This window comes from Phyllostomus discolor, chromosome 2 (genome assembly GCF_004126475.2).
Source record: "Phyllostomus discolor isolate MPI-MPIP mPhyDis1 chromosome 2, mPhyDis1.pri.v3, whole genome shotgun sequence".
NCBI classification, from domain to species: domain Eukaryota; kingdom Metazoa; phylum Chordata; class Mammalia; order Chiroptera; family Phyllostomidae; genus Phyllostomus; species Phyllostomus discolor.
This window is the reverse complement of record NC_040904.2, coordinates 154,975,458-155,003,302: the sequence shown is the minus strand read 5'-3', so window position 1 is coordinate 155,003,302 and position 27,845 is coordinate 154,975,458. Positions and strand designations below refer to the sequence as shown.

Below are 27,845 nucleotides of genomic sequence, written 5' to 3'. Positions count from 1 at the left end.
ATATAGCAGAGGAGGCCTGGAAAGGTTACCTGACTTGTTCAAGGTCAAACAACTGCTTAGTGGCTGAGGCAGAACCAGAAATAAGATGTCCTGAGTGAGTTTAACAGTCTCCACTGCACAGCACAGGCAAATCTGGCTTGGGAGTTCTTTCTTTCAAGCTGGATTTATCTCTGATATTCCCTCAAGTCATGCTAAATTCTTCAAAGCCCAAATTCAGTAATACCTCACAGTGATATCAAAGTTAAGTTTTTGGTGGATTAAATTAGTTTATTGCCATAAGATTAGTAAAGACATTTTTTGAGTGGTTGGGAGTGCTTATAGACAATTGTTCTTGCACAGAGACTCCACTTGACTGCTCACATTAGCACAGAGGCCCCTGAAACACAGTGGCAAATGCATTTAATTTTGTTGAAGAAAGTCTAAGCTTCTCCCTCCATGATGGATGAGGGACTGACATTCCTCATGCCTGTGTTCTGCTCATTCTTCACAAACACTTCTGTCACTAGAATGTTTACAGGCGGAGAACGAGAGTGTCATCCCGTTCAGCATTTCTCTAATGACCGCTTTGTGGCTGGTTCTCCCCACAACGATTTATCTCTGGGTATTTCCGTGGCCCCGTGCCACTCCCATCATTACACCCACAGAACTCATCAGTTTGCACTTGCTCCATTTGCTCTCCACAGACTTCTGTTTCCTTTGTAGTTTCTTACATCTTTAGAAACTATGTGTTAGAGAAACACTAGTTTTTAGCACCACTTTATGGCAATGTATTAAAGTTTATTTTCTGTGACAGATAAAAAACTTTAAAGACTTCTCTTAGCAAGGGGTTGATGGAACATTGAAATACAATCTTTGTTTATAGGACATGGGGTTAGCCAGATACTAAATAAACCAAAAAATGTTTCTCATAAATATTAAGTTGACTTTTGATTAACATTTTATACTGAATTTTTAACATTTCACACATTGTTTCTGTTCAACCAATTTCAGAACTTCATGAAAAAGTTGAGTGGTAGGTTGGGTAATAGGATAACCCAGTGGGAGCCTTTTTCCCCAAGGCTGGCATGTGAATACAGTACCTGCAATCATAAAAAGAAACAAAATAGGGAGCTTTAAAAAAAAGAGTTTTGACACTGGTTGCAACAGTATGCACAGACTCGCTGGTGTAGGGCACTTGAGTGTGGGACTCTCAACCACGAGACAGCCTACATCCTCAGCCCTCCAACCTCCCCCACTTGTGACCCAGGAGATCTCTGAGATGTGTACTTTTCAGCTCACTGAAGTACTTCACTTCAGCCAAGAAAGTGAATTTCATGAATGATGTATCAGTCATAAAAGCATTAATAAGGAAGCCAGGACTGTCCTCCCCACAGTATGAGCTGAGGCCCCTGTCTCTTGTTTCCCAGGCAATATACAGGGGGAGTTGGATAAAAGAGTCAAAACTGTGGTGACCACTAGGGCCAAGTCACAAGAGAAGAGCAGGGTTCATCCCCGTGGCCTCAGTAAAAGCATAAGACAGGCCAGGGGAATGGACAAGAGTGATTAAACTTTTAGCCATTCCCGGGGATGACTTAAAACATTGGTTCTCAGCCCTGGGTGCATATTAGAATTACCTAGAGAGTCTTTCTCTTCCAATGTCTATGTCCAGACCCTGCCTCAGAAAAATTGAACAGAATTTCTACATGTGAGGCCTGGCTGTCAGCATTTTTTTTAAATAGTCATTCTGGTGATTTCAATGCATGGCAAGCTGAAAATCACTAGTTTAAGACACAGGTCACAAATCTAGATGCCTGCGGGTAACATATTAGGAGTAAAGTTAAGATAAAGAATAGAGAGAGGAGCCAGTGGCAAATTAAACTGTGCAGTATCACCCAAGAGTGTAGCTGCTATTGAGCTTCGGCCAACTATTGTCATGCAGAAGTATGATGTCATTTTTGCCAGTACCTCTGATCTTTGAATGCGGGTAAGTCATTTTTAAAAATCGGGTTATGCGATACATGCTACAGCATGGGTGACCCTTGAAAACATTATGCTAAGTGAAAGAAGCCAGACACAAAAGGCTTTATATTGCATGAGTCCATTGATTTGAAGTGTCCACAATAGGCAACTCCATAGAAACAGAGAGCAGATTTGTGGTTGTCAGGGGCTGGTGGAGGGGAGAACTGCTTCATGAGTACCAGGTTTCCTTGGGGGCAGTGAAAATGTTCTGCCATTAGGTAGTGAGTTGTGCTTGCATAACATTGCAAAATGTATTCAAAGCCACTGAATTGCCACTTTAAAATATTTAAAACAGTGAATTTCATGATATATGAATTTTACGTCAAAAAATGAGGAAAAAATGGGTTGTTTGGACCAACTCAGAGCAGGCCAAGGAAAGCCCTTTTATAGGAGCCAAAGTGGAACCTATGTTATAAAACTACATGGAGGAAAAATAGAATCCACAAATTGGACTAATTTTTTTTAAAGCCAATCTAAGGCCATAATGTATATCTATCTCCACATCCTTTTATGTCTCTGTGCAAACTGGTAGTGAAGCTATGCCTGCTGTACCCTTTCCATCTTAAGTCAGACACAACCTGTTTTTGTTTTTTTTTTCTTGACAGGAGCTGATGCAGGGCTGTAGAGCTAAGTGCACTTGGCTTTGCCAGCCTATAAATAGAAGTAGGAACCCCTGAGGTGCATGCAGAACAAGCTGGCTGATGAAACCAAGGCTTGCTACTACTGCTCTTTCTTATTGCCTCCTGACTGAGGAGAGTAAGAGGGGGAAATAAAACAAACAAAAATCTAATAACTACATTCATTCATTGTTTCTCCTTTATCAATTTCTTCCCCAATGACTCAGTTGAATTCACAATCCATAATTTTTCATCCTTTTCAGTGGGGTTTGTTACTCTTAATTCTCACAGCATGTTAAAATCATTACAACTTCTGTGAGATGCTGGTTGCAATAAAGACAATGGGTGAGAAACAGTTCATCAAAGAGAATTTGATGTTTCACTAGTCTTTTCTGACCTGGGAATATATTTCAAATGGCAATGGCTCTTAGAGCTCCCCCAAACCCTACCTTACTACAGATCAAAGTGAGATATTATTAAAAGCAAAAATGGAATTTCCCATTGTCACTTAATCTTCTAAATATTTGGCCATGTTGCAGTTTTGCATGAATATTAGAAATGAATGGATTTTACTGCAGGTTAGATTCAGACTTCTTACCTGAATTCTTCTCTGTCATTTCTCCTAATATACTCAGCTAAAGTCTCGCTGTACTGCAGGCGACTCTTGAGGATGTAAAACTGCTAGTACAACAGAACTGCTTGGCTGGGACTTAACAGCTGAAATGAAGCTGAAAGCCCCTTCATCACTTGCTTCACAATACCAGCTGCAAAAGTAGCTTAGACAAGGAAAATGCAGTTACACAGAGGCTGCATGACACCCATAAGAGCACCTATTGCAGCTGGATGCTCAACTAGAAATTGAGGCTGAAGCCCTCACCACCCTTATGCCTGTGCCTTTGCACTGTTTCTCATGGAAATGGTACTCAGAGTGCGAGACTATAGCCAGCTGGGTTCACCTGTTGCCCCCTACAAGCAGGATCAGAACAAGTACTGACCGTCAAGAAAGTTTGGCTCCAAAGGGGAAACAGAACACTGGAAGCAGAAGTGGGGACAGAAGGGGAGCTCGGAAAGGTCTGTGGCCTCCTGCACTAGTAGGGAAGATGGTTTCTCTTCTATCTTACTGTGAAAACCACATGGCTGTGGCTTCCCAGGATGGTCCCTACAAGGCTGTGGTTCTCAAAATTCAGCATGCATAAAAATCACCTACGCAACTCACTAAACACACAGAATCCCTCTCCTCCAGATATTTGCCATAAACAATTCTGATGGACTTGTTCCCTGGACCACACATTGAGAAACACCAAGTGAGAACGCAAAGAAAACCAGGCTTGAAACAAGCAACTGGTGGTGATATCACCGTTAGCTGGGGTTTTTATCTAAAGCACTTTGTGTTATCATTTCTCAGGGAGAAATTAAAGTGGAAAAAGTAGCAGCAATGTGAAGTTATTGGGTTCCTTCTACTCACATACACAAAAAGCTGTCATTCACAACAGAACCAAATATTTAAAAAAAAATAAAAAATGAGAACCATGGATTCCATAAATCTTTTGGGGGGGAGAATACATTTTCAAACCACTATCCATAAATGTAGGCTACTACAAAAAAACAGAAAGGAATGTTAGTGTCCTTTCAAGCTCTATCAGCAAGTCAAACTACACATCCATTAAGTTAGTATCAATTAGTGCATCACTTTTTTTACTGATGTAGCCACTGACCCTTTCTAAGTAGGGCAAGTGGTTTGAGGCGGGTTTTCCACATCCATTTACACATACTGACTAAATACTGTGTCAGGCAAACACAGATTGAGGTTAGAGAGCCTGGAGCAGTGGGACAAAGCAATGACCTTTTGGGGACCAGATTTTTAACTTTTAGCATTTTGATCTAACCAAGTAAGATAATCAGCCAGAACTGACCGACAAGCAAGTGTATTTAATGATTCCAAGTTTCTTTGCTTGCACATTTCTTCCAGGTGGTCAATTTTGCCCATACTCTTCAGAACTGGGTTAATACAGAAGCTTTCCACAGTGTTGGGGCGGGATGTGTTTTGCCAACCTTCATCCTGACATGCTTTTTGGTCACAGACTGTCCTCATACTCAGTTCAGTCCTTGTGGTGAAGCATCCTGAGGGGTTGATAAAGAAATGTTCCTATTGTTTGGAGTCCTTAGGACCCCAAATTTCACACTTCAACTCAGATGCTAGGGTCTGTACCCACTGCACAGAAAAAAAAAGTATCTTGCATCTTGCACACATGAGCTTCTGTTGCTGTGAATTACTATAACTTTGACACTCCTCAATGTCAGCATGAGACTGGTTAGAGACTGTGTGCTGCTAAAGGAGCCAGGTTCATGGGCTCAATTCCCAAATAATTCCCAATTCCCATAGCAGTTGGCTATGCTACTGACAAGTGTACCCTCCTCTGGCTGCAGCCAAGTTTTTGTCACAGGGATCTGGCATGAGAATCTAGATTCCATAGGACAGGCTCGACGTCACTCTAGAAAGACAGCTGACAGCAGGAGCGCCCTAATGGTCAATGGAGGTAGGTTTGTATATAGAAAGAAAACATATTACCTCATGTCAAATCCTCCATCAGCAATGAAAATTTAGTTTGAATTATTACCTTTTGAAGAGATTTCTAATTAAATGTATGTTGATTGAATGTATGGATACATGGATGAATAAAGGGAATCTAAGTTTGGGGAGATGAGAAGAGATTAATGGATAAAGCCTGTGTTAGAATTAATTCAGCATCTATTTTATTGCACATTCATTATGTGCCTAGCACAACAGACAAAGCTCTTATTTTCATGGCACTTGGGGTCTGTTGGGGGAGAAAGATATTAGCCATGATAGACTATGGTAACAAATATCACAAAATATCAAGTTTTGCTTAGAACAGCAAAGGCTTATTACTTCCTCATACTTAATGTCCCTAATGGTTTGGTCCAGCATTCTGCTCACTGTAGTTCCTGGAACCATATGGAATGTTGCCAGTCACAACTCCACAAGGAAAAAAAGAATGCAGGGAAGCATGTACTAGCTCCTAAACCTTCTGACAAGAAGTGACACAGGCTACTTCTGTTCACATTCCATTGGCGAAAGCAAGAACAGAGACCCACCTAGTTTCAAGAAGGAAGGGAAGTGCAATCCTGGAATGCTGTGTCTGGAAGAACAGAGAACCAGAATTTGTTTAGGCACTAATGGCTCCCATAGGAAGAAACAAGCAATAACACAAACAAATGTGAAGTTCAGTGGTGACAGTCCTGTGGAGGAAGGGAAGAAAGTGCCATGCTATGTCTATGTGTGCCATCATGGGGGAATCTGACTTAGAAGTCAGGGAATCATCAACCCAGTTCACCTCAGGAAGGGGTACTGGGGCCTGAAGGATGAGTGGGAGTTAACTAGATGGGAAAGGGAGGGAAAAGTATTTTAGACAGACAGGTGGTAAAGGCCCTATGAAAGAGTTGAGGGTGTTGGGGGTAGGCAGTGAGTAAAAGACCCACATAGCTGGGAGAGTGAGGGATTAGGTGAGGCTAGAAGACCGTAATGTGCGTGGCCTTATAGGACATAGTAAGGAATTTAGTCTTTATTCATTATGTCTTTATTTATTGTGAGCGATTTAAAGCAAGGGATGACATAATCATATTTTTAATTATGTTTTATTATTTATGCTATTACAATTGTCCCAATATTTCCCCATTTGCTCCCCTCCACCCAGCACCCCTACTCCCTTTAGGCAATCCATACATCCTTATTCATGTCCATGGGTAATGCATATAGGTTCTTTGTCTACTCCATTTCCTATACTGTTCTTTACATCCCTGTGGGTATTCCATACTACCTATTTATACTTTTTAATCCCCTCACCTATTCACCCACCCACCACAACCCCCCATCATTTTTTAGATTTAATCATTGATAGATTTGTATTTTTTGCTATTTTATTGTTCATAGTTTTGATCTTCTTTTTCTTTAATAAGTCCCTTTAACATTTCATATAATAATGGTTTGGTGATAATGAACTCTGTTAGTTTTTTTTGGTCTGGGGAGCTCTTTATCTGCCCTTCCATTCTAAATGATAGCTTTGCTGGGTAGAGCAATCTTGGCTATAGGTCCCTGCATTTCATAACTTTAAATATTTTTTGCAGATCCCTTCCAGCCTGCAAAGTTTCTCTTGAGAAATCAGCTGACAGTCTTATGGGAACTCCCCTGTAAGTAACTAACTCCTTTTCTCTTGCTGCCTTTAAGATTCTCTCTGTATCTTTAATCTTTGACATTGTAACTATGATGTGTCTTAGAGTGGGCCTCTTTGTATCCATCTTGTTTGGAACTCTCAGTACTTCCTGGACTTGCATATCTATTTTCTTCACCAAATTAGGGAAGTTTTCTTTCATTATTTTTTCAAATAGATTTCCAATTTCTTGCTCTTTCTGTTCTCCTTCTGGCACCCCTATGATGCAAATGTTGGACTTCTTGAAGTTGTCCCAGAGGCTGCTTACACTATTCTCTGTTTTTTTGATTCTTTTTTCTTCTTCTTCTTCTGCTTGGTTGTTTTTTTTTTTTTTTTTTTTTGCTTCCTTATGTTCCAAATAATTGATATCATCTTGGCTTCATCTACTCTACTGCTGTTTCCCTGTAAATTGTTCTCATTTCAATTACTGTATCCTTTGTTTCTGACTGGATATTTTTTATGCTGCTGAGGTCCTTTCTAAGTTCCTTGAGCATCTTTATAACAAGTGTTTTGAACTCTGCATCTGATAGATTGCCTATCTCCCTTTTGTTTAGCTCTTTCTCTGGAGTTTTGATCTGATCTTTCTCTTGGAACATGTTTCTGTGTATCCTCATTTTGGCAACCTCCCTATGTTTGTTTACATGTATTACATAGAGCTGCTGTGATAGCGTGGTATCTTGGAAGTGTGGTCTAATGTAGTAGGTGTCCTGTAGGGTCCAGCGGCACAGCCTATACACGCTCAAAAAGAGCGTGTTTGAATAACATGCCATATGATCTGAAAATTTTTTTAAAAAATTGTCATTCAAACTGAGCATTCTGAAGAGCTGGGTTAGTAATACCATCTTCATACGTGCAGAACAACACATGGATGCTTGGAAGGCGCTGAAAGCAGACCACTAGAAGTGCAGCTGCCTAACTGAAGACAAGAGCAGCTTTGACAGGTAGGAGTAGAAAAAAGAATTGCAGATAGGAGTGTATAAAAATCCTCTTAACTGTAAGCATTCCTTTCAAAATGGAGTAAAAGAGACTATAAACAGTCCTTGTTTATTAATATTTAAGGCTTCCTCATCTTTTTACAATCATTTAAAGCATTACCATGATTAGAAGTTCATGATTAACAAAAATCCTAATTAAATGCAATTCTCCTTTCTCCAACTCAAAAAGCAAATCAAGTTTTCTCACATCTGTGAAAAGAAGAATCACGTCAGCACGTTTCTCAAAAAAGAAAAGCAGGATATGTCCTACAGGATATTTGCTAATGTTTTATTCAGCTATTTAAAAATGGCCAGTTTTACTCTTAGAAGACCCTTCCAAAATTAACAAACACTACATTTAGTAGCTTTTCCTCTTATTAAGTTTGAACTGACATTCCATTCACTGTTATATTTAATTTCAGTCCTTTACTTTCAGCAACACCTTCTTTTCAAAGTATCATATGGCTAAGGCCTAAGGGAAGGAATACTCAAAAACTGGTTCACTTGCTGTGATAATATATGAATTCAATCATAACAGTATTGAAACATGAAAGGATTATGGTACATTTCAAGAAGAATACAAGGAAGTGGGTTGGACTAATAAAATCTGCACTTATGAAAAAATAGAGGAAAATAACTGAAATGATTAAATGCTTTTTTATTTGCTCAACTGGAATTTAATTTGTAATCTACCCCTTCTGCCAACTCAATTTAAAATCCACAAGGCCAATAACTGGTAAAAGAAAGTGTAATCTAAATGGTAGTTTCAGCCTGAAAATAAAGACTTACAGGATTGACATCACAGTCTTAAAACATGGTGCCAACAGTTTGATTCTTTCATTGCTTAAATTGTTATTATTTCCAATGTAAGAATTTTGAATGTATTATATTTTAAAATTGAGTCTTTGAAAGGCAAACTCATAGCCTCAGGAGTCATTATATGATATTGTGACAGGCAGAATTCTGCTGGGTTTCCAAGATTTCTGCCCATTTATATGCCCTAACCCAAACCCTTCCCTGTAAATTTGGGTAGGACTTGTAAATGTGTTCGAGTATCACTCATATGATTATGTTATAATAGGTAAAGGGATTTTGCATATTTCATTAAGGTTCCTAATTAGTTGACTTGGCTTAATTAAAGGAAGATTATCCTGAATGGGCCTGATTTAATCAAGTGAGCCCTTTAAAAGAGCTTAGGCCTTCCCTGAGCTCAGAGATATTCTCCTGCCTACAGGCAAGCCAGCATGAGTTTATAGCTGTAAGGAAATTTATTCTGCCAACAATCACCCAAATGAGTTGGAAGAGGACCCCAAGCCTCAGAGGAGATTGCAACCGCAGCAGACGCTTTGATTTCAGCGTTGTGAGACTCTGAGCTGAGGGTCTAACTAAACAATGCCCAGACCTCCTGATCCACAGAAACCATGGGATAAAAAATTTACATTGCTTTAAGCTACTGAGTTTGTGGTAATTTGTTACAGGGCAATAGAAGACTAATATGCTTATATTAGATGTTTACTGTGTTAGTAATGCTATGGATAACATGACCCTCTGCATATGAAAATTGGCTGAAAAGTTGGTATTACAACCACACTCATTACAGCAATATAGTATATGTATTGAAGGATGAATTAGTCATATCAGGAAAGAAACTTGATATAGTAGGGCTGATGTGGTCAAACCAAGTTAAGACAGAACAATCAAAATACAGCACTATATAGCAGAGGTTAGTAAGTGATTTTCTTTTTTAAACTTGGATACAGAAAGATAGGGACCAAAAGAGACACAAAAAGAGTAACATGATTTAGCAGTAATTTCACTGTGGAAGAGGATAGAAATATTAGAAATAATCTTGAATTTCTATCTTGGACATATGCAGAGAAAATAACAAGAGTGAATTTTCCTATATTAAAGCCGGGGTCAACAAATTGGTCTGCAGGCCAAATAGCCCAGAGCTTGTTTTTATGAATAAAGCTTCATTGGAACACAACTGTGCCCATTCATTTATGTATTGCCTATTGCTGCTTTTGTGCTACAGTGACAGAAATGAGTAATTGAAACAGACTATAGGGCCTGAAAAGCCGAAAATACTTACTATAAAAGGACAAGCAGATAATATGCAAAACATACAAACGCATACGTTCTGTGACAAAGAATGTTATGATCCCCTTATTATATATTCATGCATTCTTCCTTTTATTTATAGATGCCCCCATCACCATCCAAAGTTTATTTAGGCACATAACTGTGCAACTGCAGACACATTTTCCAGTCTCTCTTGCAGTTAGCTATGGCCACATACCTGGAGTTCTCACCATTAGAACATAAGCAAAACCCTAACATGCCTTGCTTAAAAAAGAAATTTGCTTTCTCTCCACACCTCTCACTGCTTCTCACAAGATGTAATGAAATCAAGTAGATAAGCCAGTTTTAATCATAAGGTCAAAGATAGCCTGATAGAAAATGGCAGAGCAACAAAAGATAAGGAACCTAGGTCTCTGATTAATCCTGTGGATGAAAGGTTGACTATCTACTCTTGACTGTCATGTGATAGATTTAAATTTCAATCTTCTTTGGGCCACGTATTTTAGAGTGTCTTTATTACAGCAGCTTATGCTATATGTTAATAAACCCTTCTGCATCATTCACTCCAAGGTCACATTATTATATATTAAATGAAGCTACTATAATTTCTGCCTTTGCAATGTAATTTTTCTGTTGTATGGATGTGTTGCCACCCTTCAAGGCCAGACAGTTTCATGGTATTCGTGCAGATGGAAAAATGTTCACAGAGCTGTTGGGACATCTGGCATGCCTTTATTCACGGGTGGGCGAGCCATGCATGCTACAAGCTGCGTGTCTATCTGCATGTCTCATGTCGTGGCCCCTGCTCCCCTGCATGACACCCATCGTGGCACCTGTCCCCTTGTGTGTGTCTCATCATCATTGCCCCCAGCAGAGAGTCCCTACCTGTTTAAGTACTAGAGGGGAATAAAGCCGGAAAACTGCCAGAATATTACATAACATAACTTAGTTCCTCGCATGTGAGCCCACTTCATGTTATGGGAACAGTTCATCAGACCCAGTCTCAAGGCTATGAGAACACTCGTTAGCAGGCCCCTCCAAGGCTATGGAACACTGTTCCCCTTAGTTACCCAGACACCTGGGTGAGCAAGCCAGCTGCCTCCACTTACCCTACAGTGGATATACAGTACTCTGGAAAATTCTAGTAGAGAACCCCTCTGGTTCTTAATGTGCCATGGGTCATTGGTCTTTTTCAAGTTCATTAGACAATAACAAAAGATAAAATTATGCTAAGAAAATCTTTGCGCCCTCAATAATCCAGAAAGACAGAGAGAACTCAGTATGTGCCCGTTAATCTGCTCATCACAGAAGGAGGTGGAGAGACAAAGAATTTAATATACTTATAAGGAGATTGAACAGAGAATTTAGGAAGCTATGAGTCTTAGAAGACACTCAACAGAGTAGTTAATAGGTTGCAACTACAAGGTCCCAATATTTTCTATTTTCTAATAGGCCTTACTTAGCTGCCAATGTGTTCAGATGTGATGACTCAGTTTCGGTTTCTCTGAACATCAGTCCCAGAGTCTGCATGATTTCAATGCACTCCCTAGAAAACAAAGGGGAAAAAAAAGCATGAAAATGCATGATTTCAGTACAAGTTCAGAATTCCGCAAAGTCAGTAATTCTTAATAGAATTGCACTCAGATATCTATGTGGAGAAAAGTACAGGAAGGAAATTCTGTGTATCAAAGTGTCAGCATTGGTGGAGCACCTACCCTGTGAGTGTTACACAGTGAGCACTCAGAAATGTTTGTTGAATGGATGTCAGGATTAAAAGTCACTTTCATATTGTTTTTTGTACTTACATTTTTCCCAAAGTTTTTACAATAACCACACACTACTGTTTAAAAGTAATTTTAACTTTTTCAAGTAGGTAATATTTGGCTCAAAATTCCAAAGGCAATAAAGAAAATACAATAAAAAATTGTCTTTCCTGCAGACACCCAATTTTTCCCCTTTAGGACAGCCAATATTCCTAGCTTCTCGTGTAGTCTTTCTTTCAAAATTAGAACAAAATGAATACTACTTTTAAAAATCTATGTGAAGGAAACTTGAAGCACCATTAATCATTAAAGCAGTATATATTTTGTCTAGTGCCTTCTATTTCTCTTTAACACCACAGGGAAAAAATATCTATGATTATCCAGTTAGTACTTACACCAGCTCATCAGCTCTTTGGCTTTTATTTTGAAGTGCATTCTTATCCCCAGACTCTGGCAAGTACTCATGGAGTTTGTTCACTAGAAAATAGAAAAGGTCACTGGTCGGCAAGCCAGCAGGAAAGAAGATGAAGTTAAGGGTCTGTTGGTAAAACTTGCTATGATTACATAGTAAAATAAAAAGAAATAATTTCTTCTTCGACAAGGAAATGATTTAAATATCTCTCATTAATACTAGCATAACCCAAGTTGAAAACATACTTTTACTTAAAATCAGGAGACCACAGTCCTGGTGAACAGGGCAAGAGCTAAAGTCTAGAGAGCGAGACTGGGAGATGCCTTCTAGACAGGCCTCAATCATTAATACTGAATGAAGATTATCCAGAAGTAGGTGTATAATCTCAGGCAAGTCATTCAGTTACCTTGGAATAATATATTAAATGGGGAATACTATAATTCCTGCCCTTCCAAAGTAGTTTGGACTTTGTGAACATATAATGAAATCAAGACCAAATAAGCTCTCATTTAAAAATGTTTATTATTACAAAAATAAATAGAGGAGTACTACTGTAGCCTCTGAAGATGGTACAGAATGACAGTAACTTCTATCAGATATTAACTTCTATTAATACAGTAGAAATGCACATTGCCCTTCCTGCCAAAATAAACACTGACTTAAGAGTGGGGAACCAAGTTTTTTGTATTCCTATCCAGTCTCATGAGGTAAATCAAGCATGAAAATGAGCACTAGTCCATAAAATCAGACAAGCTGGTACTAATGAGAAATATAATGTAATTGCCTCTCTTTTTTCTATTCCTATTATTCATTTTTCCCCTAGAACTTTTTTTTAGTGACAACTTAGATTCTTTGTTTAGACAGGGATATGTGTGCCCTTGTTTAGGTGATAGGGCATGAGAAGAGGCTGAGGATGGCAGGTGAAGAGAGAGAAAAGCAGGGGAGGAGCAAGATATACACCAGGCCCATCAGAAGTGTTTGAGCTTACCCAGAGACCTAATAAATTAACATATCATGGTGGTTTTACACACTGACTCTGGAGCCAGATTCCTGAGTTCAAGTCCCAGCTCTGCTACTGATTAGCTGTATGACATTTGGCAAATTACTTGTGTACTCACTCTGTGACTCAGCTTCTTCATCTCTACCATGGGCTTACTAATATCCCTTCATGGAACTGATGTTAGGATTAAATAACATAATATTTATAAAGCCTGAGTAGTACTTAGCACATTACAAGTCTTAATAAAGACCAATTGTTATCTCCCACTTGCTCACTGGTTTAGGAATTTTCTCTCATAAAATATCTCCCACCTACCTGTAACAACATGAGAGAATCTCAAAAATATTATGCCAAAAGACGCCAGACACAAAAGAGTACAGAGTGTACAAGTTCATGTAAGTGGAATCCCAGGACAGGCAAGGCTCATACAGTGATAGAAAGCACAGTGGTTGCCTGAGGACTGGGTTGGGAGTAACTGACTGCTAAAGGGCACAAAGTAACCTTTTGGGTGATAGAAATGTAAATCCTGAATGGGATGGTCAGCTGGGACAGTTGGTCATCCCAGATGTGAAACACTTAGAATCTAAGAAATGGTCAGGACTGTCCTGTATGATTGGGGAGGCTGTGCACTGCACAAGTACTCATTAAAATTGTAACAACTATGTATGAGACCACTGGCCAGAATTAGCCTCATTGGCACCAGCACCAGCACTACCTGGGCTTCGCAATACCTTTCACTTGAAACTGCAAATGAAACTAGGGAAGTGTTACAAAGAAGCCTGTAACTCACTGAGTGAAAATGAGGTTGTATTGACTCTCAATGGGTCACCTTTTTAAAAATAGCAGCCCTATGCTAAAAAGACATTTTTTAAAAGTATGATATATTTTTATTTTAGGGGGGCCTACATGTAAAACTTTTTCAAATTCACTTTCTCATCCCACTGTCTATACTCATATACCTTGCATGCCAGAAGTTCCCCCTCTCATTCAACTCTTTTCTTAAACAAAAAAGATCTTATTTATTTATTTTTTAGAGAGGTGAAGGGAGGGAGAAAGAGAGGGAGAAAATCATCAAATGTGTGTTGCCTCGTGTGCGCCCCCTACTGGGGACCTGGCCCACAACCCAGGCATGTGCCCTGACTGGGAATCAAAGCTGTGATCCTTTGGTTCACAGGCCAGTGCTCAATCCACTGAGCCACACCAGCCAGGGTACCTCTCTTCTTTGACTCTGTGAAACCAAACTATGTGAGCTATGATCTTTGCTACCACTCTCCTCTCTTCTCATCTACTCTCCACCCCCACCCCAACACACACACACACACACACACACACACACTGATTACATCACATTTCATGTGTTAAGACACAATTGCATTAAATTTAATCAACATTGTAAAATACAGCATCAAAACACAAAGATGATATTTATTTATACAGCATTTTACTTCATCCTTGAATATGCTACATTTGATAACAGATGAAACAAGTTTTAAAAGGTTAAAAATACGACACATACTTTCCAGAAAAGCCTCTCCAAAATAAAGTTTTTCTGGGTTGCTACTTTAAGTTCCATAATTAAATAAAGTATCTTCCTCAATGTATTGTCTTCAAGAAAAAGTTCAGATTTAAGTTGACCGAAATGGTCAATTTTCTCCTCAGATCTACATAAACACAAGAAAACATGTAAAAATAATAAGAAACAGCAGTTGAAGAATACCAACAATTATTGACAGGTATGTAAAACTGTTACTAATGGAATTTTAACTTTTTCCTGTTTGGATATTTTATTTTATTTTTCAATTACAGTTGACATTCAATATTATTTTATATTAGTTTCAGGTATACAGCATTGTGATTAGACATTTATATAATTTACGAAGTGATCCCCCTCTGATAAGTCTAGTGCCTGGAACCATACATAGTTATACAACAATATTGACTGTTTTCCCTATGCTGTACTTTATTATTTCTGTGATTATTTTGTAGCTACCAGTTTAATCCCTTCACCATTTTCATGAAACACCCCCACCCCCTCCCATCTGGCAACCATCAGTTGTTCTAGGATCCTATTTCTGTCCTGTTTGTTCATTTATTTTGTTCTTTAGATTTTATATGTAAGTGATATCATATGGTATTTGTCTTTGTCTGCCTGACTTACTTCACTTAGTGAACTACCCTCTAGGTCTATCATGTTTCCCCAAATGGGGTACTTTTCATGCACTGACTCATTCACCAGTAAGGGCTAAGCTGGGAATTATTGTACTGTTGCACATATAAAATGTCAGAAAGGCTAAGTAACCTGTCCAAGTTCACACAACTAGTGATTCAGAAAAGCAGGGTGCAAAGTAATGGTAGAAGAGATGTTTCATGTTCTGTGCAGGTTAATGGAAACTTCTTAGAATTTCTGAATTGAATTAAAAATATTTTTACCACTTACTTCACAAATCTTGAACCAGCTATATATATGGAGTCTTGGTTCTTGCCCACTGCCCCACTCCATTAAAAAAAAGTAAAAGAAAAAACTAAAATGTTCTACCCTATCCAATCAATAAGCCTCTCTTATTAAGAAAAAAATTCAGCCCTGGATGGTGTGGCTCAGTGGATTGAGTACCAGCCTGCAAACCAAAGGGTTGTTGGCTCCATTCCCAGTTAGGACATATGCCTCAGTTTTGGGTCAGGTCCCCAGTAGGGAGCACATGAGAAGCAACCACACATTGATGTTTCTCTCCCTGTCTTTCTCCCTCCCTTCCCTGCTGTCTAAAAATACATAAATAAATAAATAAATAAATAAATAAATAAAAATTTAAACAGAAGAAAAGAAAAAGAAAAATATTCAGACTTCCTAAAGCAGTCTCTTTTCTAGTGAAGACATGGGAAGAGAAATAATCATTAAAAATTCAGTGATAGCAATTATACAGGCAGAAGAACATGATTATAAGCATGGGGGTGGTGCGGATCAAATAGGCTAATCAGAATCCTAGATCTGCCCCTACTTCGTTTGGTAATAACCATATGTAAGTTGCTTGGTCTCTGCCTCACTTTCCTCACCTATACAATGGGGATGATGATAATACCTGTCCCATTGTGCTGTCTTTTTTTTTTAAAGATTCTATTTATTTATTTTTAGAGAGGGAAGGGAGGGAGATAGAGAGAGAAAGAGAAACATCAATGTGCGGTTGCTGGGGGTTATGGCCTGCAACCCAGGCATGTACTCTGGCTGGGAATCGAACCTGCGACACTTTGGTTTGCAGCCCATGCTATTGTGCTGTCTTGATACTTTATGACATGTGCTTAACACTGTGTTTAATAAATAGTATCTAAATAAAGTAGGAATGAACTCTGATATCCCACTTTCCTATACATCCACTTCTAATTATTACCACATTGCATTTTAAAAAGAGCTATAAAGTCCCTCTATTCTTTGTGAACTTAAAAAACAGCAGAAATGTAGTTTTCACAAACAAAATAACTTAGAAAAGCAAAAGCTCAGAAAAAAATTACAATATCAGCAGAATTATTTTGAAATTCGTTTTCTAGTCTTTCCCAATAGGAGTCAGCAATTTGCTAAGACCCTTAGAAACAAACTTTTTATCCTTTGGCACCTATGATAATAAAGTGTAATACTAAACTATTTTTTTCAACAAGGCCAAAACAAATTTAATAAGAAAAAGCAGAGTAATATCTTCATACTAAAAATCAAGTCATATATAAATTGAGGTCTTATATACATTATAAGTTCAAAGTACATTCAGGAGTCCATATTTCTACAGAGAAGTTAAATATAGTCATGGTTTCTTTGAACATTCAGATTATTTTTGCTTTACATAGATGACAAACTTCCTTTGACTGATTTAAAAAGTCACTGCCAGAAGACTCCATTAATTTCAATTGAGGAATAAGGAAAAATCATATTCATGTTAACAGGTATTCTACATTTTCATCAGCTAGAAAACACCATCCAAATAATGTGGCAACAAAAGGATTCTTGATCTAATGATAAGCTCTATTTTGCCTATACTTTCTCATTTTTTACTCAGTCATTTTATAAAATTATACCTTAAAGTTGTATCATGCTTTACAACTGGAAAAGGCTTTCATACATTCTCTCAGACGCACTGTGTGTATGTGCACGATGGTTAGGTTACAGAATTCACGTTTGTGACAGAGTTCCAATTTGAAAACCTAAAAAATATTTACTTCTTTTAAATGGAAGGTGCCTTGCAAGTGAAGACCATTTCATGTGTATCCTGTGGATACGCTGTGTCCCTGAGAGTTCATGTTAAGTCACTGCACTTTCACTATGTTGCCTTCACAGGAATTAACTTTGCAAGAAATATGCTTTTCCTGCAGAAAGACAGTGGCAGGACTCTCTCCCTCTTGCCTTCAGGTGTAAATTTCAGGCCACATATACAAAGTTAGAGTCTATTTCATTATATAATTAGCTTAAAAAGCACTTGAAGCACCACAATTAAAACTAATACTCTTTCAGAATGAGATATGAAAACATGTAGAAAGTCTAAGCTATCTCTATTATCATACTTTTAAAGAAGGAAATCACAAACATTGTTATTTAACCCCTACATATCAAAATAAAACAAAAATTTTCTTACAAAGACATGATTATCACACCCAACACAATGATCAATAATTCTTGGTACTGTCTAATGCCCAGTCCACATTCAAATGTCTTCTATTGCCTTCAAAATATCTTTTATATTCAGTTTGTTAAAATTAAGAAATAAATAAGATACTTATTATATTTGCTTGATAGGTTTCCTAAGTCTTTTAAAAACTTTTACTATAGAAATTTTCAAACATACACAAAAATTAAGAAAATCGTAAAAGAAACCCTGCATACCCATCACCTGCCTTCAATAATTTTCAACATTTGGCTGGTCATGTTTTATCAATTCCCTTACACACATGCCTACCTTTTTAAAATTTGGCATAAAATATCCATAATACAAAATATACCATTTTAATCATTTTTAGGTGTACAGTTCTATGGCATTAGATGCATTCATAACATTATGCAACCATTACTATCAAATTCCAGAACTTTTTCATCTTCCTGAACAGAAACTCTTTACCCATTAAACAGTAACTACCATTCCCCTCGCCCCCATGTTAACCTCAATTCTACCTTCTGTTTCTATGAATTTGCCTATTCTAGCTGCCTCGTATAAGTAGAATCTACATTTGCCTTTCTATGTATGCCTGGCTTCTTTCAGTTAGCATCATTTCTTCAGGATTCATCCATGTTGTCACATGTGTCAGAATCTCATTTCTTTTTAAGGCTGACATACCCACACTTTAAAGTCAGGTTCAGATTTAATTGTTTTAACAAAGATGCTTCATAAGTAGTGCTGTGCATTTTATATTACATCAAATCAAAAGGCACAAAAATCTGGCTGTCCCACTTCAGTGATGCTAGGATTGATTGATGAGTTTAGTCATTTACAAACTAATCCCTTGACTTGAAGTTCTGCTTCACCTTTCTGTCAAATGGTTTCATCCATTGAGAATTGCTGCATGAATCTATCATTTGGTTAGGAGTTGCAAAAATGGCAACCTTCTTATTCTGTTAAACCTTCCACATTCATTAGCTGGAATTCTGTAAAATGGAATTTTCCCTCATTAATTCGTGCTGCTTGGTTACTCGGAACTAATTACAGTTCATGCGGGAAAGGCAGGATAAATGCTTAATTCTTCCCATTTGTTTGTTAATTTGTAGGGTAATGGAGTTCAATACATTTTTATCTCTTTCTGTGTGGAAGTGCAGGGAGGACTTTTTCTCTATAGTGCATCATTATATATTTCTAAATTTGTATACACTTATTGTGCTTCAACCATCTCACTCATTTTTTCTGATACTCGAGTGTTCCATCTTTGGCTATTAGGAGACTTCATGTGGGCTCCTGTGCTGCGGGGTCCCGTTACGCTTTGCCTTCTGGCACACACTGTTTCAGACTCATTTTGTGTACTTCCTGCTCCAGATCCAGAATCAGTCATTTCTGTCAGGAGCTTTGGTTCCTTTAGTGGGAAATTAATCTGCATCTTTTAAAACAACCTTACTTTTAATTCATTCACATGACCCCCAATATACAACCTTTTAAAACTGAACCATAACTTAAAGTTAGTATCAAAATTGTTGATGCCATCAACTCACTGAATGCTTGCTATGTGCAGACCACTGTTTTAAGTAAGAAAAATACAAAAATTAATAAGAGGTACGGTTTGCTTTCCAGGGGCTCATGATTACTGGAAGAGAGAGTCTCATCACAAGTAACTGCTTCAATATAAGGCTGATTGTGACAACAACCTAACAGAACTATGAAATCTGGATAAAATCCAAACTTCTAAGCCCTGAAGTCCTTTATGGTCTGTCCCCTAACTCTATTTTATCTCATTCATTCACTCATTCATTCTATAAAGGCTTATTGGCAGCCTCTATGTGCTAGTGACCAAGTCCCTACCCTTAAGAAGCACCCTGCGTAATAGGACAACACATACTGAAGTAATAATCCTAATACAGACTGGTGTTACGTGATGTGTAAGCACAGGATGCTATGGAGGGGCCCCTCTTAACTTAGTTTTGAGAAGTTATTTTTAGAGAAAGGGATAGTAAGCTAAGACTTGCTGAGTTGAAGTTAATTCATGAAGGGGAAGAGGAGTGGAAAGTAGGGTTCTAGAATAAGGGCCAGCATGTTAGGGCCCAGAGGAGAAACGAACAGGGAGCTTTCTGAGAACTGGGCGTTTATTTGGGTCAGGAGTGTAAGGCAGGAGTGGGGAGGACACAACAGTTGAGAATGGAAAAAATGAAAAGACAAGAGGAAGATCTGTGTGAGCTGTTAACGAGTTTAGAACCTCCTCCGAAGGGCTGGGGAACCATTCAAAGGCTGCAAGGGAGGAGCTACGTGGTCAGCTCTGTGCTACAGGATCAGATTCTGTGCTTCCGACAGAGTCCTCTGTTGTAATGGAGAATGGGCTAAGACGGCAGGACTGAGCTCACTAACATATAGGGGGTCTTGTAAAAGAGTAGCTTTCTGAAAGAGGGAAAAGTGGAAATAGTTAGAATTTTTGTGTACTGAAATTCAGTTCCCCCTACTTTTAGTTATTATCATAGATCTATTCTTTTTTAAAAAATATTTTATTTATTTATTTTTAGGGAGGGAAGGGAGGGAGGGGGAGAGAGAGAGAGAAAGAGAGAGAGAGAGAGAGACATCAATGTGCAGTTCCTGGAGGTTATGGCCTGCAACCCAAGAATGTACCCTGGCTGGGAATCGAACCTGGGACACTTTGGTTCCCAGCCCGCGCTCAATCCACTGAGCTACGCCAGCCAGGGTTTATCATAGAACTATTCTTTAATGCCTTCTATAGTACATGATTTGTTTGTGTAACTCCTTCCAGTGTTTGATAATGCCAGAGGGAATTATTTCCTTATATAATTTTTAATAGTTTTATGCTTAAAAGTATTAAAAAATAAAATTATCAAACTCAAACAGTACAGATATATATAAAGTAAAAGTTCCCAGTCTCCCTCTACTCCTTCTAGCCTGCTCTTCAAAGTACCTTGCTATTATCACTTTGGTTTATATCCTTCCAAGCATATTAATACATACTAATTACAACACATATGTTTATAACATTTAAATATTAGGTGATATATTCTACACTAAATTTAATACTAGCTAAGTCATACCACATACATTAATCTGGAACATTTTTCCACTTAATATATGATAGACAGTTTTTGTGTCTGTGTAGATAGATTTATTTCAATCTTTTCAATGATTTCCTAGAATTCCATAGCATACTGGTAGTTATCTAGTAATTTAACTATTCCCCCATTAATGAGGGTATTTTTTCCTCAAAGCTTTAGTGTTACCATTCCCTATTCATTATGGGTCCTCAGAACAAAAGATCATGTAGTGTTCAGCAAATTCTCGAAGTAATCTTTTATTTATGTAGAGGCTTGACAGCCATACGGATTATTTCAGAAGAAATTTCTAAAGTGTTGCTGATTTTCTGTCCCAAACAAGCTTACCTCCTGTCTTATTCCTTAACAAAGTAGGGTGGTAGGTGAGAATGGGTGGTAGTGGAGGAAACATGTGCTTTTTCTTACTACTTTGTCATTGCTCTAAGTTGGAAGAAAAAAAAAGCTGCCTTTTTTTTCCTCTCTAAAGGTTTATGTTGCCCTAAATCTATAATTTTAATTTGGGGATATCCCTTCATTCTTTAGCTTTCTAGTAGCAATCTTCATAACATATAAAGGGCAAAGAATCACCACATTTAATCTTTGTAGAATTTGAGATGCTAAACAACCTAGATGTAATTAGTTTGGCAAAAGTTACAAATAAAATTGGTTACTGAAGGAGACTCAACTCTTTGGAAACCCTTGAAGTCCATGAGTGTTTCTTTCTAATTGGATAACTTAGGTTAATTTTAACTGAAAATATAGGGAGAGTTAAAATGTCCAATTCCTTTTCCCAGGAGCACTTCCCTGCCTCAATGTGGAAGATCATTCCAGATCACAAGAGATCAGTTAACTAAGATAAGTCTGACCAGTTTGATTTTTTCCCCCAATTTCCTAAAACTTATGAAGACATCACTAAAACTAACCAAAGGAGGCCAGCCTGATGAAAAAATGCAACCATATCACAAAAAGTCAGAACTTTTAAGTGTTTATATTGAATTAATATTTTATTCTTACAAAAATTAATGCTAACCTGACTTGTCATTTATATATGAAATATCTGCTTACTCATTTTCCATCTTTTAAAGATAGAACATTATTTTTAATATTATATTATAGTATTAAGTAATAAACCTCCACCCACATTTATTTTGGTAATCATAGGAAGAAAAAAAATCAGACTGTCTGGGTTCAAATCCCAGCTCTAGACTAGTTGTGCAAACTTGCATATAAATCCTTTAATTTCTCAGTGCTTTAATGTCCTTATCTATAAAAGGAGGTGATATCTCATTGTGTTTTTAATTTGTTGATCATCTTTTCATATATCTGTTGACTATTTATATGCCCTTTTTAAAATTATTTATTTTTATCTACACCCAAGGAGATTTTGTCATTGCTTTTTAGAGAGAGAGGAAGGGCAAGAGGGAGAGAGAAGCATTGATTGTTTGCCTCCCAAACACCCCCCAACCAGGGACTGGACCCTCAACCTAGGTGTGGGCCCTGGCCAGGATTGAACTTCAACCTTTAGGTTTACAGGATGATGCTCCAACCATCTGAGCCACACTGGCCAGGGCCACTTGTATGTCCTCTTTAGTGAAATGTCTATTCTGGTCCTCTGTCATTTTTTAATTGGATTCTTTTTTGATGTTAAGTTATATGAGCTCCTCATATATTTTGGATATTAACCCCTTATGGGATGTATCATTTGTGAATATCTTCTCCCATGAAGTAGGTTGTGTAATCTAAATTTTTTATCTGATTATGAAAGTACTGTGTGGAGTAATGAATAACTTTCTTTCAATGTTTCCTTAAGTCCAGAAGAGAAATGATGAAGGTCTAGTCTAAGGTAGATGAAGTAAGACCAGGAATAGAAAGAATGGATGTGAAAGTGAGACAATATAGGGACTTTGGCCCAGTGACAGTGACTAGGAAGCCAAGTTAACACCGGTTGGTCAGAAGGCATTCATGATGAACTGACTGCAACCATGTCACTACTCCCTACTCAAAAAGGCAGAGGTAGCTGATCTTATATCTGTTCAAACTGCCTATTTAAACTACTGACCCACTTGCACGGTTCATCAAGATGTGGCCCCTATACAACCTTCCTGGGGTGGTAGTAATGAGCAACGCCACCATCTTTTCTTCACAGGGAAGGTGCACAATAGCGACCAAAGGACCAGACAAAAGGAGGCAGGAACCTCACCCTGACATGGAGAATTCCATTCCCCAGAACCCTTCACAAGCTCACCTTTTCAAAAAGCCCGAATTTTCAAGCAAGCCTGCTTGGTTCCAGCTTATAAAAGCAGCCACACACAGCCAGCCCCTGGGCCAGCTCAGAGGACCTTCCTTTCCTCTGTGCTGCTTCCCTTGTGCTTGAGCAAAATCTTAACAAAATCTGCCTGGAAATTTCTATGGGGTTTCCTCTCAATTTTTTAAAACAAAATTTATTGATTGATTTTAGAGAGAGAGAGGAAGGGAGAGAAAGAGAAAAACATCAATTTGTTATTCCACTTATTTATACATCCACTGGTTGATTCTCACATGTGCCCTGACAGAGAATCAAACCCACAACCTTGGCATATAGGAGCAACACTCTAACCAACTGAGCTTCCCAGTCGTGGCTGCTCTCAATTTTTATTTTGAGAAACCTAAGAATCCTAATGCCAGTAACAATAGTCTGGTCATACAAGTTGGGAGTACAGAATTACAACCAGTGGTAGAAAATGGGGGGTCATCTTCATAGCACTGAATGTTGAAACAATAAAAGATAACTACTGACTAAGTGCAGAATACTAGAAGGCAGCTGTAGGAGAATAGAAAAATTTCACCTTTCCTCTCTGTTTTTCTAGGTGGTCTAAGAATTACACTGACGTGACCCCAGCTGCTGTGGTTCAGTGGATTGAGTGTGGGCCTGTGAACCAAAGGGTCACAGCTTTGATTCCCAGTCAGGGCACATGCCTGGGTTGTGGGCCAGGCCCCCAGTTTGGGGAGCACAAGAGGCAACCACACATTGATGTTTCTCTCCCTCTCTTTCTCCCTCCCTTCCCTTCTGTCTAAAAATAAATAAATAAAATCTTTTTCAAAAAGAGCAAAAGTAGGAGTGCAGTGAAGAAAACAAACAGGTATAGTCAAAACCATGTGGACCCCAAGAATATTCATTTGATGTTGTAGGGAAAATGAAGTTAGTGAGGCTCCCTCATCCACATGTCCACACAACTGTGGCTTGGCAGTGTTCATGTGGCCTTGAGTAAGGGCCCGCATGCATAGAATGAAGCTCTGTAATATAACTAGGTCAGTGTTGGCACCTTTGTGTGCATTTAGTATATAAGGGAGTTGGGACTTCCTCAGTGGGACTTTCAGCTTGTAGCGCGGGTAGATGGCCCCACCCCAGAATAAAGGCGTGTCAGATATCCAGACGGCTCCACAAATTTTCTTCCATCTGCTCAAATCCCACGTGAATCTGCCCAGCCTTGAATGGCTGCAAAACAGATGTGAACCCTGAGAAGGAATTATCTGCTGAGATGTACTTCCCATGGTCAACCAAGGGCCCAGATTTTATAAATGAAAAAAGCTTAGTGGCCGTTTGCTGACAGGCATTTCTCATGTACTCTGTATTCCAAGAAGAATGTCAGTTTGAACTCTAGGCTTCCTGCTCATTTACACAGATTGAATCAACAATTATAAGGGAGTTTCTCACTTCATCTTTCAACCAATGGACTAAGACCTGCCCCCTCAATCAGATTGCTCTATAACCACCAAGCAGCAAACATATTGCTGACCAATGAGGACCCTGCAACTCGGACCAGTCAGAAGTGTATCAATTTGGGTACTCATTTACATAATTCAGGAACCAGAATGGAAACCTAATTGGGAACCTGAATGGAAACTTCCTCTATAAAAGGCAACCTCCCCTTTGTCTCAGCAGCACAATTCATTTTTTTTAATTTAAATTATTTTATTGTTGTTCAATTACAGTTGTATTTTCTCCCTACCCCTCCTCCTCACCCCCTCCAAGCCCACCCCCCACTTGCTTCCACCCTCCTCCTTGGTTTTGTCCATGTGTCCTTTATAGTAGTTCCTGAAAACCCTTCTTCCCACTGTCCCCTCTCCACTCCCACTGGCCCCTCTCCACTCCCCTTCTTCCCACTGTCCCCTCTCCACTCCCCTCTGGCTATTGTTAGATTCTTCTTAATTTCAATGCCTCTGGTTATATTTTGTTTGTTTTTTTTCTTTTGTTGATTATGTTCCAGGTAAAGGTGAGATCATATGGTATTTGTCTCTCACCACCTGGCTTATTTCACTTAGTATAATGCTCTCCAGTTCCATCCATCAGCAGCACAATTTAGGTTACTCCTTGCACCTGTGTCTCCGGGGCTGCAGTTCCTTTTGCTCAAATAAACATTTTTTATTCTTTATTACAGTCTAAAATTAATTTTGGTTTACATCTAGAATTAAGAGTCTAGGGTTCTGGCCCACCATTTACTAGCTATGTAACTTAAGTTACTTAAAATCCACCTTGATTTCCTTATTTATAAATTTAAAAAATGATGATGATGATGATGATACCTGCTCTATCCCTACAAGGTTAAGAGGAACAAATTAGAAAAGATATCTGAAGGCATATTATAAACCATAATGAAATATATAAATGTTATCTATCACAATAATTTCAAGTACTCTGGCAACTAAAAGAAAGGGAAGACATAGGACAAGAACCAAGTTTCATTGTTATAAGAAAGGGGACTCATCATATGCATATTTATAGGAAGAACCAACTTAGCACTATAATTCTACCATGTCATCATCCTTAATGGGCCTTCATATGAGAGACAGAGGTTAGGAGCACAGACTCTAAGTCAGACTATGGGTTTGAATCTGTCAACTGAAAAATAATATTGACTAGGTGTTTTGTCACCTAAAAACTATTGCAATCCAGTGCATGCAGGCATGGTAAGCCACATGCATACTCTGACCTGTGTGCCATGGTGGAGGATATTTATAGAAGGAAAAGGAAGAGAAGGGAAGGGAAAATTAGAACCATAGAACTTTATTATAGAGTTTTTCTGGTAGGATTCTAGTGATTACATTGAGCAAGGGTGTCAAACTCATTTTCACCGGGGGCCACATCAGCCTTGAGGTTGCCTTTAAAGGCAATATAATGTAATTTCAATTCCTTAACAGTTAAGGAGTAGTTACATTTATACAGTCCTAAAATTATTTCAGCCCTTTGAAGGCAACTGCAAAGCTGATGTGGCCCCCCAGTGAAAATGAGTTTGACACCCCTGACATAGAGCATGAAAATTTTCAGAAGCCCTAACTCCTGTCATAGACCCTTCTGACTGCTTATGTTTGCTTAAAGTTGCAGTTAGTCTTTATCAAATCCCAGCTTTACTACCTGACTTTTATGCACTTCAGTTCCTCATCTATAAAATGGGGATCATGATACTATCTACCTCACTGAATTGTGAGGATTAATGCCTGAACACTTAGAATTGTTTCTGGTGCACAATAAATGCTCAGAAATGTTTACAATTAATACATAAATATATTGCCATGTGTAAGCATATATAAGTTAAAATGGCCATTACTTACCAACATTTTAATACCTGGCATTTTATAGTAATCTGAGATTAGAAACTTGCTCTTCATGCACAGGGTAACCAGAATAGGGGGTGGTCAAGTTTAGTATAACTCTCATCTCATCTTCAGTTGGATTTCAAGTGCTTTCTTATTTGTTCTGTAGTAGTGTGGATTTATGAAATTGAAAGACATTTTTATAATCCTAGGTATTTGAACTACCATAAAGGTTCGATGTTACTAGAGAAACTCCAGATAAGCTATAATGTTAAATTGTAAATAAGCATCATATGATATTTAACATATGAAGTTTATAAAAGTAAAGGGTAACTAAAGATAGCAACAATACAATACACTGTATTTTGATGTTCTTTAATATGAGGGAGCACAATATATTGGCCAAATTCAAGACTCTAGAACTACTTGGACCCGGATTAGTATTGGGCCTCCATAGTCCATAGTTGATCTACACGGCTAACGTAAGAATCCACGCAAGGATTCGCTTACTGACTTGTAACCTACCCTCTGGGGATGCACTGAAATAGAGACAGGAGTCCTACCCTGACATTCTGAGCAAGTAAATTACAAACTGATGCAAAAATAATTCAAGATACTTTCTATATGAAATGCCTTATGCAGTGTCTTGCACATTATTCGTCACTAAAATGTAGCTGTTAAATTGTTACTGTCCCACGTACGCACCCTGACCAGAGAAGGAACCCACAACCTAGGTACGTGCCCTGACCTGGAATGGAACCTGCGACCCTATAGTGTGGGGGATGATGCTCCAACCGAGCCACACCTGCCAGGGCTGTTACATTAATTTTATCCTATATCTCTTCCCATTCCCCCTTCCCAAGTTTTGTTCTTTACTGTAGTCCCAGTGATTGCAACCTAGTCTGTATTCAACACGTATTGAATCTCAATAGTGAAGACTAAATGTCAAACACTTACTGTGTGCCAAACACCTGCATTAACTCAATCCTCACAAGCCATTTAGGTCAGTACCTGAATCATCTCCACTTTACAGATGAATAAACTGAAGCACCGATTATGTAACGCAGCTGAAACTGAGGTCAACTAGTGAACACGAAGGTGGAATTCAAACCTATGCAGCCTAAGCCTGTATTGCCTCGATGTATTATTAATTAATAAGTCGGTAAAAAAAATAAGTAAAGTAACACTACCATAGAAGGAATCCACAAGTAGGACTTCCTAAGAATGCTCTCTTTTTCCTGAATGACAAATATTACATTTAGAGTGAAATTTAAAATTTTCAGCGCTCATGGGAGTAACATGTGGGACGACAGAAGAGCTATTAACTGACTCACACATGGTTTGGACCACGTCAACCGAATCTCCGTAGTCTGATCTACCAACTCTCTTGACGAACCTAGTTTCACAGATCGCGCTTGACGATCTCGACAGTGGTTTTAACTGGTGCCGAAAAGGATACAAGACCCCAGGCAGGATTCGGGCTGGACGCCCCATCCCGGC

At 38.4% G+C, this 27,845-nt stretch overlaps 1 protein-coding gene across 1 annotated transcript; it reads right to left on the bottom strand.

The window, feature by feature from the left end:
• Window positions 1-300: 300 nt before the first annotated feature.
• C2H12orf56 (chromosome 2 C12orf56 homolog) lies at window positions 301-27,839 on the bottom strand. The gene is given in 8 exon segments (XM_036016552.1): window positions 301-1,053; window positions 1,055-1,079; window positions 3,214-3,391; window positions 5,733-5,776; window positions 11,360-11,446; window positions 12,059-12,163; window positions 14,590-14,797; window positions 27,680-27,839. Coding segments are annotated over 8 exon segments (909 nt in total). The 3' UTR covers window positions 301-951.
• Window positions 27,840-27,845: the final 6 nt, after the last annotated feature.